Source organism: Phalaenopsis equestris, unplaced genomic scaffold (assembly GCF_001263595.1).
Source record: "Phalaenopsis equestris unplaced genomic scaffold, ASM126359v1 Scaffold212537, whole genome shotgun sequence".
NCBI classification, from domain to species: Eukaryota; Viridiplantae; Streptophyta; class Magnoliopsida; order Asparagales; family Orchidaceae; genus Phalaenopsis; species Phalaenopsis equestris.
In genome coordinates, this window is record NW_018231459.1 from 97,508 (window position 1) to 114,545 (window position 17,038).

At 34.6% G+C, this 17,038-nt stretch overlaps 1 protein-coding gene across 6 annotated transcripts in view; it reads left to right on the forward strand.

Moving 5' to 3' along the window:
* LOC110036913 overlaps positions 1–17,038 on the forward strand; it is a 116,523-nt gene that overhangs the window by 61,968 nt on the left and 37,517 nt on the right. For all 6 annotated transcript variants that reach the window (XM_020741466.1, XM_020741469.1, XM_020741467.1 and 3 more), the window contains 2 exons: positions 13,761–13,835; positions 13,923–13,970. In XM_020741466.1, the coding sequence (XP_020597125.1) occupies positions 13,761–13,835; positions 13,923–13,970 (123 nt within the window). The remainder of the gene's footprint in view (positions 1–13,760; positions 13,836–13,922; positions 13,971–17,038) is intronic.

Sequence of the window (17,038 nt, forward strand, 5' to 3'; positions counted from 1 at the left end):
GAACAACTTCACCATTGTTGTAGCACTTGCGAGTCTCCCCCTGGATACTGTTATACCTGAGCTCCAGGCAGCCAAAGTTGATTGCGCTCCCAGAAGTCCACTCGACTCTAAGTGTAGCTTCATGCTACTCTCCTTGTGTATCATTGCAACAATGACCTCACCCTGTGAAGGGATAGTCGCCCGATCTAAGAGGACAGATCTCCTCTGATGAAAGGCTAAGTTCAGATGAACCATAAATTGCATAGTTCTCACATGTCCAAAGATCTTTCCCTTCTTGCACTCCGAATCGCCACAGCTCGACATTGGTGAGAAGTGATCAAGATCTGCCCACAACCGCTCCAACTCCATGGAGTACTCTTGAATATGTCCATTACCTTAAACCACTGCCTCTAGCTTGCGCAGAATTTGGAACCCCCTCATATGGTTCTCAGTCCCATCATAAATCCTCTTTAGATTTGCTCATATGTTTTTCACCTTTCGAATGCTTTCTGTCGAGGATGCAATTGACAGAACCATCTAGTTGAGTAGCTAGGTGTAATTTAAGGCTTTTGTGGTCCTCCACTTATCCCCTTCAACACTGTCACTTTTTGGCTCGACCCCGTCAGATATCCCTCTAGTCTCTCTTCCCTATAGAGTAGCCTCAATCCGACATGATCAACTCAAATACATGGCCGGTCCATCAAGTTTCATATCCGAAGGAAGAAGATCTAGTTTCACCTGTGACGGATTAAGTGCTGTGAGGTAGTGTCTCCTTCGAGACGCTAGGTCCTTGTATGAGCCTGACCAAAACCTTTAGACCTTTAGGATCTATCTTCTCCATAAGCTCCAATCTTTTACCTCCCGCATTATCTATATCTCCAAACATCCTCAATCAAAACGATCTACGTGTAGATTACACAGATAACATGCAAATATTATCCTTCGCATCTGTAAGTTGTGATCACACCAGCTATTGCATCTCAAGTCTGCCATCACATTGTGTCCTCCCTGCTTAGTAATAATCACGACTGTATCACGGGTATCATGCCTATTCCATTGTTGCCTTCCCTCTAATCACGAGGGGAGCATCTATATGACGATCCATTCGATTGCGATCTTCATGTCGATCCAGTCGGACTCTGCACGCTGATTGCAAGGGTTCACGCTGAATCACGACTGGATTCGCCCCGTTGTGCCTTCCCTCTAATCGCGACTGTATCCTGATCGGAGCTTCACCCCACTATATCGTGATTGCAAGGCTCACGTGACCGCGATCCCGTTGTTGCCTCCCCTCTGCGTCTTTGGCTTCTCCAACGAGTTGTGGGTCTCTGTACGTCGATTTCTAGCGCCGGCTAGGGTTAGGCTCTACTATCAAATAGAAGGAATTGTTCAAAAACTCTCCTTGCACATGAATAACATGGGCTTAAATAGGGTATTTACAAATACATCCCTAGACTTTCTTAATATTCTCTTTTTGTCAATAGGACCCTAAATAAGGTCCAATACTCAACAAGTTATTATGTGTAATTTTTTGTGATTGAACTTGATTTATTTAGCTTGGATGAGACATTAAAACAATTAAAGATTTTATGTTCAAAATTTATGTTAAGAGAGGTAGTATGCATTATTAAAGAAATCAAAGTCATGAATTAAGGCATTTTGTCTTAGGAAACGACACATGAGTCTCGAGGCGTAAACCTTAAAATAGAAAAAAAATAAATTAAATTATAAATGTCACATAAATTATCAATTTATTGATTTAATTTATTATCATAAAGTATAAATCATCAATCTTAAAAATTGATATAAAATGAAAGTTTTAAATCCAATTCAAGTTAATCACACTTAAAACTTTAACACTCCATGATAGCCAAGATTCAAGGTGGCCTCCTCACTTTCATCATATTCAGAAGAGTCATTATACATAATAATTAAATTATCATTTAATTCTGTTTTATTTGATCTAAATCTATTTCAAACACTACATTTTTTTATACCCCATGCCAATTAATATTAGATCTAATATAATTTTAAATAAAATAAAAAAGTTAATAACTCGACCAACTAATCTACACAACTTTGTTTGAGCATTTGCAATGCTTGGTCAAATATATAAAGTATTAATATAATAGAATATGATATTATATGTATTAATAATATAATATAATTTTTTACATCACCTGATTGAGGTGGTCTCAAATCTATTGAGGGACATGCCTTGGACAAAATAAAGCATAAGCCTATGACATTTTTTTATGCATCTTGAATGCCTTTTAAATAGTTTCCATAATGGAATTTTGTAAAATTGTAGCTTTGGCAAATATCCAAATGACTGAGACATAGGGTCTGTTTTGAACAATTTTTTGTCTATTTTGCTTTTCAAACAACCACCACAACTCTGTTAGGGGAATTTTCTTATTTCTCTCTAAAAATTTATGTAGCGGAAATCTGTTTTTTATAATTTGACCTATTAAAGTGGGACAATTTTAAGAAAACTGCTATTCGATCTTTCAAAAAGAATACATATCCATTATTCCTATCGCAGTTTTTGAAGAAGTTTTCTCCACCACAACTTTTATAAAAAAATGTCACTGCCACCCCAAACAAACCATTAATCTGCACCTCTTTATGGAAGATGATAGTAGTATCTAATTTTATTAAGGCTAGTGATATAATGCCTAGAAAAATAAGTTTTTGTAGCATTCAGCTGCAAAGGTTTTCCTAATCTTGAAACCAAGGAGAATAATATAGATTGGTTGACATAGTGCAGTTGGACTTATAAAATATGATCCAAATTGAAGTGATAGGAGGCTCTACGGAGCAATCAAAATTGAGGGATCATTTATTATATGCATTAGGAGTTAATTAATATAGTAGGAATATTGTGAGAAAAGTGTAATCTAGTTTTAAAGAAATTCTTATGATGACATACTAAGGGTAAATGAACTCAATGGAATAGTCACCTAATAAATGTAAATTATACACAAACTTGTGAATTATCTTTATGCGATGATTTTCAACAGAAATTTGTTACTAAGCAAGAGGGTGAGGGGCCCGTTAAGCTTTAAAATCTTCTCATCGAAGAAGGGAAAAACATGCTTGCCTCGAACAATGAAGGCTATTTATGCTGAAGAGTTTCTGAGTTTTGATGAAAGTTGAGATTTATCGAGTGGAAATGGGAAAACATCCAAAAAGATTTGAACCATGAATAACATTTGTGAAAGAGTGCAAAAGCTAACTTGGAGGAGGCTTAACTATTTGGAAGGAAGGAACAAAATTACCCAATGAAACATCAAGGGCTTCCAAGGCCCTCCGAGAAATTATTGTAGGAGAAGCTGTGAAGACACTTTGTAAGATAAGATGTGAAGAAGATCTCTTAACGGAGATCAATGGAAGAGAATGTGTGCGTACATGTATATGAGAGGGAGCAAATATCTATCACCGACGAGAGAGAAGTGGGCAACATAATGTGCGATGCTCTAAGAGGCAGAGTGCGAAGAAGACTCTTGTGACATGAGTAGGCGTTGACATCAATTTGACTTGCAGGAGTTTCGCAAACGCCCCATACCTATGTCATATGGGATGTTAGGCTGCAAGATGATGGGAGACACTTGGAAAGCTTTTGCGAAATAGTCGCATGAATGCAAAGCGGCTTGTGCGGCTTAGTGTGGCTTAGTGCGGACAGTGTCACGCAATGCCCTAGCTACAAGTAAGTCCTGAAAGATTGCATATAGTATTCAATTTCAAAATATTAAAAATAGTACAAAACAATGCGATAAAGCATGTACAATTTGAGATTGATGTACATATTTCAATGAAATACAACATGTGATTCATGTACATATTTCAATGAATTCTATAAGGCTTGTCATGCACAAAAATGAGTAAAGTTGTACTTTCTAAGTATAAAAATAATTAAAACGTGTCTAAGCCGAGTGAAACAAGTAACTTTAGCTATAGGGGAAGCTACAATCATCTTTGGAACGAGGATTGTCTTGCACATTATTGCAAACGGATGATCATGTACGATGAATGACAAAAAGTTTAGGACGACTATTTGGTAGGTTTTTCTACTAGATTTCTAGTTATCGATTGCTATAAATTATTTTAGTAGGTTTAAACATGATGTGGGTGCTAGGGCAAGCGCCACATTACGGGCGTTGAAAGCGCCCTGATGTGGACGCTTTGAAACCGTGGGGCTAGAAGCTCCGCGAAAGTACGAGAGACTCAAAGGAGCGCAACAGCGGGAGCGGGAGATTGTGAATCCTTGCGAGGTGGCGGGATAGTGGGAGATTCCACGCGAAGTCGGGAAGGGGCGCAATGTTGCAAGTGATAGCGAGAAGAATCTCTATGGCGGAAGACTGGAGCAGAGTGGGATTGCGAACTGTTGCGATCCAGAAAGAGGCGTCTTGAGGCTACCGTACCTCGAAAATGCTTTCTGGATTTCTCTAGGCTTCCCATCTCCCTCTTCTTATGTAGAAGTTTCTTTAGTCTTGTAGGGAGCCTATAAATTGTTGTCCTTGTGTATTTGAGAGTCAGTTGTGTTTGAGTTTAGTTACAGATCTCCTGTGTGAATTCTCTTTTCTCTTTGTGGGACTGTATCCGAGGAGGTGGTGATACTCCGGCTGTATCCTCTCCAAGGTGGTGATTGTGCCCCTTTTTACCCTTTCCAAACATTTTCCTCTCCACTCCTCTGTCGTTGAATTGTCCCACTGTCACCCTGATACTCAACTATTCCATCTTCCTGCAGATTGTTACTGTTGTCCCGCTTACCTTAGTCCTTTCAAGCTCCTCCCAACAACCACACTACTGTTGTCGACCACCTACAACCCTTCCCACTTATTGTTCCAATAGTTCCGTACCTTCACTACCACCATGCCTTCCGTGACTGTCGTCATCCCTTCTAATAGTTCCTATCCCTCTAACTGGCCTTCGCCACCTAATGAGTTACTAATTGTTTGAGTTATTTTATGACTTGTGCTGTTATTTTTTGTTTGATTTATATTGTAATCATATTTTAATATTAATGAAAGTTTGTTTTTGTGTATCTACTGTTTTCTCTATTAGTTTCGGTATTATTTTGTATCAGAGCTATCTCATAACTAGTCCTATACTAGGATTTTCTAGCATTCCCCATAACCTACAAAATTTCCTTCCTGTCACCCAATACCCTTTCCACTGCACATGTTCCTAAGCCTAAATTCCCTTCACCGATCTTTTAAAAGCCAGCAAGCTTGACCCCATTATTCTTACCCTCTTTTACCTAGTTTTCCTCCTCATTCCTAAATCGTAACCATCCACAAAGGAGATCTATTCCCAAGCCTTCCAGGATAAGATACAACGAGTGCTCTGCTGTCTTCGGCGAAGGCTTATGGATATTGAAGAGAAAATCTAGTGTGAGGTTACACTTGACCTTGATTTGGAAGGTCAAAGGAAAGAATGAGACAAAATGAATATGAAGCGGGAAACACAACCCTAGTTCCTATCAACTTATTACCGCTAAAAGTTGTAGACTCTAGCTTTCGAATAGGAGAGACTATATCACCAATTGACCTCCTTGTTACTATCCAGCGAAGCCAATCCGCAAAATTATCATAGCCTGTGCCAAGATTTGAACATGTGGAAGCAAAATGCACAATCAGGGTATTTATCTATTTCACGGAGCATGGCGTTGTTCAAACATAAGGTGAGGACATCGGAGATATTGAAGAACAATTTGAACAAGAACTTTCATCCGACGAAGTCTTCCTCCAGAGAACTCCCTTATTTGTGAATACATCCAATGTCTTTCCTCTATATGATTGAAAGGAACACGCGACTTTTGATGAGATTGTGGTTCCATCTCTCCTAAAAGATGGGGAACCTTTTATTGAGACATACAAAGATCACACGGATCAGAAAATAACATAATTTAAAATTTCAGTAGATGATTTTAGTAACGACCAATTGACAACATCACAGACAACTACCATCCCCAGTGTTTCACATGAAGAGATGAATGAACATTGTGAAGCTCTTGTTATTCAAACGCAACAGAAGATGGCACTTCTCCAAAACTTCAAGAGTCAGAGGGAAGACCTGAAAGATAATAAGAGTCACCCATTAACCAAACCCTCAACCTTGTTGAGGCCCAACTTATCATAGATGAGAAGCATATGAGATATTTATTTATTCGGAATTTGGCTCGCAAGAACATTTATGGTTGCGTACCTCCGACTCAGATTACACCAAACCAGAACAGATCAATCGAGAGGTATGCCCGCAAGTGGGAAAAGCTGCTCAATTGATTTGGGAGATAGGGTCGTCATTAGTGGGATCCAGGAATGGCTAGAGAAGACTGTAAGCTTTGACCTATGAAGTCAAAGCTCTCCCAACCCCATGAAACTGACGCGGTCGCTAGGGCAAGCACCCCGTTGTGGACGCTTTGAAACCGCGTGGCCAGAAGTCCCACAAATTCTTGTGGATGCAAGAGAATCGAAGGAGCGTGACAACGGGAGCGGGAGATCACGAATCCTCGCGAGGTGGCGCGACAGCAAGAGATCTTTGTCAAAGTCGGTAAGGGGCGCGAGTCCTCCCGTGATAACGAGAAGAATTCCGAAGGGGGAAGAGCGAAGCATAGCTGGATCACGAACTATCGCAATCCAAAAAGAGGCGTTGAGGCTACCACACCACGAAAAATGCTTTCTGGATTTCTCTAGGCTTCCCACGTCCCTCCATTTGTGTAGAGGTTTCTTTTGTCCTGTAGGGAGCTTATAAATTGTTGTCCTTGTGTATGTGGTAGTCAGTTGTGTTTGAGTTTAGTTACAGATCTCTTGTGTGGAGCCTCTTACCTATTTGTGGGACTGTACCTGAGGAGGTGGTTGTGCTCCGATTATATCCTCTCTGAGGTGGTGATTGTATCTTCTCTTTTTATCCTTGCCAAACTTTTTCCTCTCCACTCTTTTACCACCGAACTCTCCCACTGTCACCGCGACACCCAACTATTCCCCCTTCCTGCAGATTATTATTGTTGTCTCCCCTATTTAACTCCTTTCAAGCTCCTCTCAGCCACCCCACTACCGTTGCCGACCATCTACAACTCTTCCTACTTATTGTTCCTATAGTTTCACACCTTTTTGTTACCACTTGCCTTCTGTGACTGTCGTCATCCCTCCTAATCATTTATCACTCGCCGAACTCCACCACCCAGTGGGTTATATTTAAGAGTTTTGTTTGTGTCATTTTATGTCTTGTGCTATTATTTCTCGTTCGAGTTATGTTGTTATCCTATTTTAATATTAATGAAAGATTGTTTTTGGATTTTCATTTTTTTCTATAGTAGTTTTGGTATCAAAATATGTATGTTGTCTCTCTATAGATTAACCCAGTTTAGTCATACAGGACATATTATAAAGGTGAACGATCTACTCAAACAAATTTTCCACTAATAACCATTATGGTTTTTACTGATTATGATCGAGTTTAAACCGGTCTGCCCAGACTATCACAAAACACACTATATTTTTATAATTATCTGATGGATCCATTATATTTTTTAATGGGAAAGCATACATAACTTTAATCATCAAAATGGATAATAGAGCTTCAATTAAATTTCATAAGATAACTAATAATTATTAGAAGTCTTTAATTTACATAGTGTGTATTTTTTTCTTTTATAAAACAAAACCATACACCCAAAATACTGAGTTGAAGGACAATATTAGGTGAGCTAACTATAGCTTACTTTGCTTTTTCTTACCAAAAATAGTAATAATTGCAAGATCCGATGGGCTAAAAGTTTAATTGGATAAATAATTTTATTATGTTGTTCAAAATATATAAATTGGGATAAACATGCATGTTGACCTTTGAAATAACATATTTCTTAATATCTACAAATTCATCGAGCTTAATTCATTGGCTTTGAATCAGAACATACTTTGCTTATCAAATAATTTGAGATTTTGTAAGTTTGAATGCTTATAAAAAATAAATATAACTATTCAATATCAAATCATTTAATGCACTAAACTAGTCCTCATTCTTGCTGGTTATTGTGTTAAAAGAGTCATATAATGCTAGCATAGACTTTGACATATTTATAACATTTTTTCGTTGCTCAGCCCATGGACTATTTTAATAACAATTTTTGGATGGAATCAGTCGTAGTAGTTATGAATAGCCATTCAATAAAGTTTGTACTACAATTTAATAATTATCGAGATGCAGGAATCCGTTCTGGTTTTCATTGAGGCTCACCTGAAATGAACTTTCGCCTCTTCCTACATAAGCCATCATCTCTATCACGCTACATTTGATCCTCTTATTCTAGCATTAGTCCTAATAGAGGTGAATAATCCAGTTAGACACATTTCCCACACACCCATCGTAGTTTAACTTATTAGGATATAGTTGACAAGTAATTTATTTAGATTGTCACAGTATAATTATACTTTCATGATCATCTAAAAAGATTTATCATATTCATTAGCATGGAAGTCTATATAATTTAAATCTTCAAAATGGAGTAAGAATTTTTGGAAAACTTCATAAAAATTTATATGTACCAAAGGTCTTTAGTTTAAATTTTAAATATCTTTTCTTTTATCATACATTCTAATTTGTACAACAGAACTCTAGGATACAAGACAATTGGGTTACATGACCCCACTTGCTCTTTTTCCTCCTCATGAAATATTATTTAATGTAATATTTAATGAGCTAAAAGTTCAATGGAGTAAAAAAAGTATAATATAAGATTAAAAACACGAAAAGAATCATGATATGTATGTTGATTGTTTAAACTAATTTGAGATTTATTAATAATCGATATGATTAATTTAATGCAGAAATCTTAAATCAAAATAAGCTTTTATAAATATATGAAAAAAGACAATCACTGCAATAGGTGTATCTGTTCCAGGGAAATAAAATACTTAATTCTCCGTAATAGTTAATTGTTGGTCTTCTTATTTTCTTTTTATTTTTTTCTTATTTTTACTGTTTAGAGTTTTAAGATTGTCATATGATGTCTTCATACTCTTTGACATGTCTATATCATATTGTGGTCACTTAATTCGTTAGCCATAATAATCATTATTATGCTCAGAACTTATCTTACCACTAGTATCCTACCAACTATTAAGAATTCAGAGTTGGAAACCTTTTATGGCACTTCTTGATGTTTTTTTCTTCTAATCTTCTATCCTTCAATGTATAGGTCATTATCTTTGATTAAACTCCCGCACATAACACAAACTTTTATAGATTTTTTTTTTAACATTATTTTTATAAGTCTTTAAAAATACTTAGCATTGCTATGCACCTATAATCAATCACCCTACATTAATGTGTTACAGATAAATATGATATGCAAAAGTCTATGTTTGGTTATTTTAATATGCATTGAAGGAGGTGCTGCAACAAATTAAGTCTGTGAACAATAAAATTAATTAAAACATTTAGAAAATAATTATTTAAGAAATTATTCAATTAATGCTACTATACTTTTTTATTTATGTATTGTTCTATGTATCGAAGTGATCAAAATAAATTGTTGAATTTTATTTCAATGTGTTTGGTCATTTTTGTACAACAACAACAAACCTTTATCCCACTAAGTGGGATCGGCTACATGAATTTTTTTCTCCATTGCATCCTATGAGCATCATATTTTCAGTTGATTCTAATAAATTAAGATTATTTTTTTGTATAATAGGCCTAAGTCTTTCTAGGTCGAGCTTTGCTTTTCTTAACATAAGTCGAATCTAAAACGTCTAATCAGATCATCAGATGGTCGACATTTAATATGACCAAACCATCTAAGACGACTCTCTCTAATTTTGCCCGTCACTATAGCTACACCAACCCTATCACAAATATATTCATTTCGCATTTTGTCTCTAAATGTAAAGCCACTCATCCACCTAATCATTCTCATCTCGGCAATACTTAACTTAGTTTTATGCTTTTCTTTTAAAGGCCAACATTCAACGCCATAAAACATTGCAGGTCTCACCACCATCTTATATTTTCCTTTCAGTCTAAACGATACTTTTTTCCACACAATAGCTCCGACGCATTCCTCCACTTCAACCAACCAAGTTGAATTCTTCTAATAACATCTCCTATCTATATCATCATCTCTTTTAACAATAAACCCAAGATATCTAAAGCTTTCACATATTTTAATAATTTGATCACCCATAGTTACTGTCACAAAGCTGCTACTACTAAAATTACACTCAATGTATTCAGTTTTAGTTCTACTCAAACGAAGGCCTTTAAACTCCAATGTAGACCTCCATAATTCAAGTTTTTCCTGAACTTTCTCTCTCATCTTATCCACGAAAGGGATATCTTCAGCAGAAAACATACTCCAAGGTACATCCTCCTGTAAATATCCAATAAGATCATCCATAACTAAAGCAGAAGGGGGCTTAAAGCCGATCCCTGGTGTAATCCAATAGAAATAGGAAAATATTTGGTCAATCCTCCTTCTGCTCAAACACAAGTAACAGCTCTAGTATCAGCTCTAGTATACATATCTTTATAAGTCATATCAACACCTTTCTTCTCAAGAACTTTCCAAAGGATATCTCTTGGAACCTTATCGTAAGTTTTTTCTAAATCAATAAAAATCATATGTAAATCCTCCTTATTATCTCGAAACTTCACCATCAAACCTCTTAATAAATGTATAGCTTTCATAGTAGACCTGTGTGGCATAAATCCAAATTGATTATGAGAAATCTTTGTAATACGCTTAATTTATGCTCAATTACCCTCTCCCACAATTTTTAAGTATGACACATCAACTTAATTCCTCTATAATTTGCACACTCTTGTGCATCCCCTTTACTCTTAAAAGCAAGACTTCTTTTTAGTTTTTAAAATAAACTTAAATATTTTAGTAAGACAAGCAACTCCAAAGCTCCTGTATATTTCCACACTTCGATTGAGATATCATCAGGTCCTACAGACTTTCCACCCTTAGTTTTCTATAATATTTTCTCAACTTTTTTTTTACTAATGCAACATTAAAAATGAAACATTTTATTATTATTAACGATATTAAGATCACTAAGGTCGATTGTATTTTCAGAAACTTCATTACAAAATTTATCAATCAACTCACCCACCTATGATGAATATCTTTTTCTAAGAAAATCACTTTTTGATTTTTCATCTTTAATACAGTTTACTTGAGTTGAATCTTTATTTTTCTTGTCTCTTTGTTTGGCTAGTTTATACATATATTTTTTACCTTTCTTAGTATCTAATCTATTATAAAGACCACTAAAAGTAGAATTCTTAGCGTCATAGATTGTTCTCTTAAACACCCTACGGATGATTTGATATTTTTCCCAGTTCTCTAAGATTTTTCATTTGGACCAATTTTTATAACATAATTTTTTATATTATATCTTTTCTTGCACATTATTATTTCACCACCAATTATTTTAATTTATAAATTTCTTTTTTAAATATTTAAGTACCTCTTTTGCCTCTTGTTTAATAATGTTTGTTATTTTATTCCACATAGAATTTGCTTCTTCATGAACACCCCTAATCTTGAAATTTTGAATTTTACTCGTAAAAATAATTTTTTTTTGCATTTTTTAGGTACTTTCATTTAATTCTACAATGATGATTCATAGTATTCTTCATTTTACAACTATTCATCTTAAAATCCAGAACTAATAATAAATTTTAACTATTTAAATCCTCATTTGGAATGACCTTATAATCTTTACATTCTCTACGATCTCTTCTTCTCATAAAAAAAATAATCAATTTGTGTTTTGTTAGATCAATTTTTATAAGTAATAGTATGCTAATTTTTTTTTTTGAATAAAGTATTAGCAATAACAAAATCATACGCTAAAAAAAATTTAATATGGCTCTACGTTCTTCATTGATCACACCAAAATTGTAGCCACCATGAATATTTCTAAAATCTTCTGCCACTCTACCGATAAATTCATTTAAATCTCCTAAAAAAAAATTAATATGGCTCTACGTTCTTCATTGATCACACCAAAATTGTAGCCACCATGAATATTTCTAAAATCTTCTGCCACTCTACCGATAAATTCATTTAAATCTCTTCCAGTAGAAATTATTTCTTTAAAAGGTATGATTTGTATTATGTCTTCTTAGTCTTTCCAGAATTTATCTTTAGAACCTATATCTAAACGTACATGAGGAGCATAAGCACTTATAATATTAAAATTCTTAGTATCAACCAAATTTTTTTTGAGATTTTTAAAAAAATATGATATAAATTTTAGAAGAAATTTTAAATATACATTATTATATAGCATCATCAGGGTAATTTAAAATATTTTTAGTATTATATACAGTTGCTATATCTACTTGCATCAACTTTTAACACGAACACCAATGTGTAACAACTGTAATAACATATGAATATTTAGTATGCCTAGTATATTATAGAGCTTGCACGTATGAAAATAAATTTTGATTATTTTTAATAGGAGGTTTTTTGTAGTGCATTAAAATTTTCGATGTTAATTTTATCATTAAAATGCCTAAAATGAATAAAATTTATACTAGAATACTCATTATAGTCTAATATCATCGAAGAAATGGACAAGCAATACCCATAAGAATACTTCTACTCTATTTTAAAGATTGAATATTTCACTCTAATTATAGAGTCCTCCAAGTAACATGTTCTTTATTTCTTTCAGTGTTATCAAAACAAAAAACACAATGCGATGAGTTAGACTTTATTTTCTGCTTCAAAGCGCAGAGCCAAGCAGTGCTTTTATTAACCAAAATACTAATTGGTTATGTAAAACTATTAATATATAATTACATTCATTAATAATTATAAAGTATAAAGTATGACTAAAAAATTGATATAACTAGAAAAGAATGTCGTACACTTCCTAACTTGAAGGCAACCACTGAGGGTGAACCTATTAATTAAAATTTCTTCAAATTTATCATATTTTACTGCATTAATTAAAAACTTAAAAATTGTAAAAAAAACATGCAAATTAACATTAGCGCTTCAAAGAAGCAAAGCGAGCATCATGCGCATCGCCTCACTTTGCTTGTGAAGCATAGTTCGAAGCGCACTTTTAAAACTTTGATTTCTATTGTCTTGAAGTTTGTTATTTGATAAACATCCTAGTAAATAACAATTTTTTAAATTAAATACCAATTTCTAAATTAATAACACATCTAACCCAAAAAAAAACCCTTAAATCAAATTTTTAATTTCAATATTTTCTCCTCTTTCAAACGTTTGAACCCATTAACTCAAAATTGATTTTATTTTGTTGGAGAATAAGAATAACTGAATCTGCTTTATAATACATAGTTTCTCCTCCCTCTTCTCTTCTTGTTTTTGCCTTCCCTACTCCTCTTTGAACCTGCCACCTATTGCTCTCTCTTTGAGCAACTGGAGGAAATGTGTTTTAAAGACATGCTGGATTAGTGCAATTCGGAATATATAAATATATTTATATACATATTAATATATTAGCCAATATTTAACTCTATCACAGCCGTTACCTTACAAATCCTCCGTTGCAGGCGCTGTTTAGTGGGTTGGGCAAAAGCCTACAAGCATTAACGCTTGATACAGTAGAATAAATAAGGAACTTGTATTATTACTATGACTTGGGACAAAAACACACACACATGCATACACACATGCATATGCATGTAAGTTTTAAGTGAAATTTAATTTTATCTTTTTTCTCTTTGTCCTTTTTATTATAATTTTAAAGTTACTACGTCTAAATCATCAATTCTGCCAACAGACAAAGACCGCTTGTGTGCTTATTGACCTCTGTGCTAGTTTGTTTTCACCATGGATATCAACCATTACTGCAAAGGTACCTTTTTCACTCCCCGCTCACCTTTACATTCTTCTCTCGTCGTAAAAGTTCATTACTCCATTAATTGTTGAAAGTTTTATTCAGGTAGATTTGGCAATTGAGCTTATGGAGGACCTCTTGGGTATAATCCAGGTGTTTTATTATAACTAATTTTACTCCAGCGAGTCAAGTTTTCCAGTCACTGTTAAGAATTTTAAGTTATTCTGCAATATTTTAGATTTCACTTTTTAACTATTCTTTCTCTACACTCACCTTAATGTTTATGCCGAAGTAAGCGAGGAAACTACTAAGGTTGGATTACCATCTGCTAGTTAACATCTACCAGACCTTTTTGTCATTTATTCTTATTAAATTGTATGAAACTATTGATGACTACTGTTTTTCATGAGCTGATTTTTAGAGAAGCTAGGATTTACCTGGCTTTATTTGTTAATTAGCTCGTGCTTCTTTGATCATCAATAGATATAGTGGAAGAGTTGTTTCACAAGTTGCTTGAAAATTATCATGTTTTTCAAAAGAAATGGGCTGGCCTAGAAGCAGACCAGCTTGGCTTTTTATGAGTTTAGGTCAACCTTAAATTTTTTTACTTTCCGCAGATCAATGTGGAAGATGGATTTTTATTGTTAGCATTGATCCGTAAATTTTACTTGAATTGCTTATATTTTGCAATTTTTTAAATTTCTTATGTTTCCTCATGAATTTAGCTCGAAGTGAGTTGCATTGAAATTTAGGTGTGCTTAGATAATACGATTTTTCTTAGATTAATATTTGCTATTAATATGACCGTTATTTTGGATTTTTTACCTGAAGTTTTTATATTTGATGCTTAGGAATTTTATTTTTTGAAAATAGACAAGGCTAATTGAATATTTCTATCAACTTGACCAACATTAGGGCGTTTGAGTAGCTTCATTTTGTTATTTTTGACCTTACTGACTCCATATGATTGCCGGTAGAGGATTGAATCCTCAAGATTGGTTTTGATTAAGTTAGTTCAAAGGTTATATGCTTTAAAGATCTTATCAACTCTACTCTTGTATGTAGAGGATTGGGTCTATGATTTACATTACATACCAAAATATTATTTTTTTTGCATATGTTTTCAAATTTACTCCAAACACATATGATCGAGTATGTTGGCAAAATAGATTATCATTTTTTGTAAGTAACTATAATAAATGTTTTCATTTTGAAATGATTTTTTGTTTCCTAAAAGATTTTGAAGATTTCGAAAGAGCATTTTGTTCTCAATCCCTAATAGGGTCGTTGTATTCAACTGAGAATACGTGTTTATGCATCACTCTTTAAGGCGGGTTTTGTCAATTCCAATACTCAGGGTATAAAGGATCAGACTTACGGCCCGCTTGAGAAATATTATGCTTTATATTAATAAATTTTTTTTTTTTGAAAAGAGATTTTGTAAAATTTTACAATGTTTGCATGCTTTTTAAATTAATTGCGCATGTTCACATAGTCTTTAGTTTACATAATATTCATAAACATCGAGTATGCAGGCATCTTAGTTTAATAAATTGGGATGGTTTGGAGAACTTGCATGTTTTTTGAGGCGAAGCAAAATTTTGAGTGCAACTTTGTTTAGCCCCACAACATCCCCAGGCATCCAATTTGAACACTTGGTGTGTTTGTCAAAGCACATACCAACATTTTCGCTTGGTTTAGTGCTCAAAATATCATCAACTTAGACTTAAACATTGGTTCTTTTATCAGAGTCCTTGAGCAACGTCGTCTTTTTTAGTGCTTGCACATTTTTTAAATTACTATATTTGAGTTTGACTGCTATCATGTAATTCACTTTACTTGAAAATTTCAATATTTGTTATTTGCATGAGTATTTCTATCCTTAGAATGTGTGCAAATGTTTCATTTTATGTGTTTTTTAAAAAACAAATCACTTTTTTGTTTGCTTGCATGTAGTTGTTGTGGATTTGATGTTGTGAGTGGCATTTTATGTTCTTATTTCAAATTTAAAGCAATGTTGATTTGCTTGCATTTTCTCCATAGTGTGTTTGTTTGGAGAAACTTCTTCGAAAGAATTTCCTTCTAGTTTCACCGCGGAATAGAACACTGAATTCAAGAAAACCGGAACAATAAAATTAAGCACAGAAGCAAAATCAAATAACTAGAAAAGCACACTATAATTCATTATGAAAATCAGATAGTTTTACAAATGACTCACACAAGTTTTCTCTTCACACATGAACAAAATTACAGGACACTCAACAATCTTCATTCTCCGATCCGATGTGAAAAACACACACCAAGATCCCAGAAATTCTTATGTCCAACTCTTCTCTCCTTCATCAGGAACTTATTGAAGAACACCAAATGAAGACTTACACCCAAACCATCATTACGCTCCTCGAAATTGGTTTAAAAACCCTGAAAGCAGAGTAAGTGCACCGGGGTGCCTAAGCGCCAAGCTCTAGGGATCGCGCCCAGCAAACCTGGTGCTTAAGCCCCCAAGGCCGACTCTTAAGCGTCGGCTCCTTTGTTTGTGCCAAAAATATGACCGTTTTATTGTCCCAAGAGGGGCGCAAAGGCGTCCCCTCTCTGTTAGCGTCCAAAGATGGGTTCTTAGGCTCCCAAACCCGCCGCTTAGGCGCAGGGATCTTGAGGTGCTTTGGCTCTATAAACACAACAATCTCCCACTTGGAGATAATAGCACCCAGCACCAGTCCTCTGTACCTGTACCTCAATCTGAATTTCCTTTATAGTCATGTACCATGGTTACATACCATGACTTGTCTCACCCCTAGTTTCAATCTTCATTAACCCAACCGAAGCCATGCAAACCTTCAGTTTCTCAACAGTTACCACATTCGTCAACATATCTGTAGGATTTTGGGCTTGTGTATCTTCTCCAGGAACAACTACTTATCTTCAAGAAGAGAGTGAATGAAATGATACCTTAACTGAATGTGTTTCGTCTTGGCATGAAAAACGACGTTCTTAGCAAGATGAATCACACTCATAGTGTCACTGTTGAGTCTTTCAATCTCTTGCCTCTTGCCCAATTCTGTCATGAAACTCTATAGCCAAATCATTTCCTTGCTGACATCAGTAATAACAACATATTCGACCTCCATAGTAGAATGTTCAACGAACATCCATAACCTGGAAACCCAACTCACCGCTGTGCTCCCCAATGTGAAGAACTCCTTAGTAGAATGTACTTATTT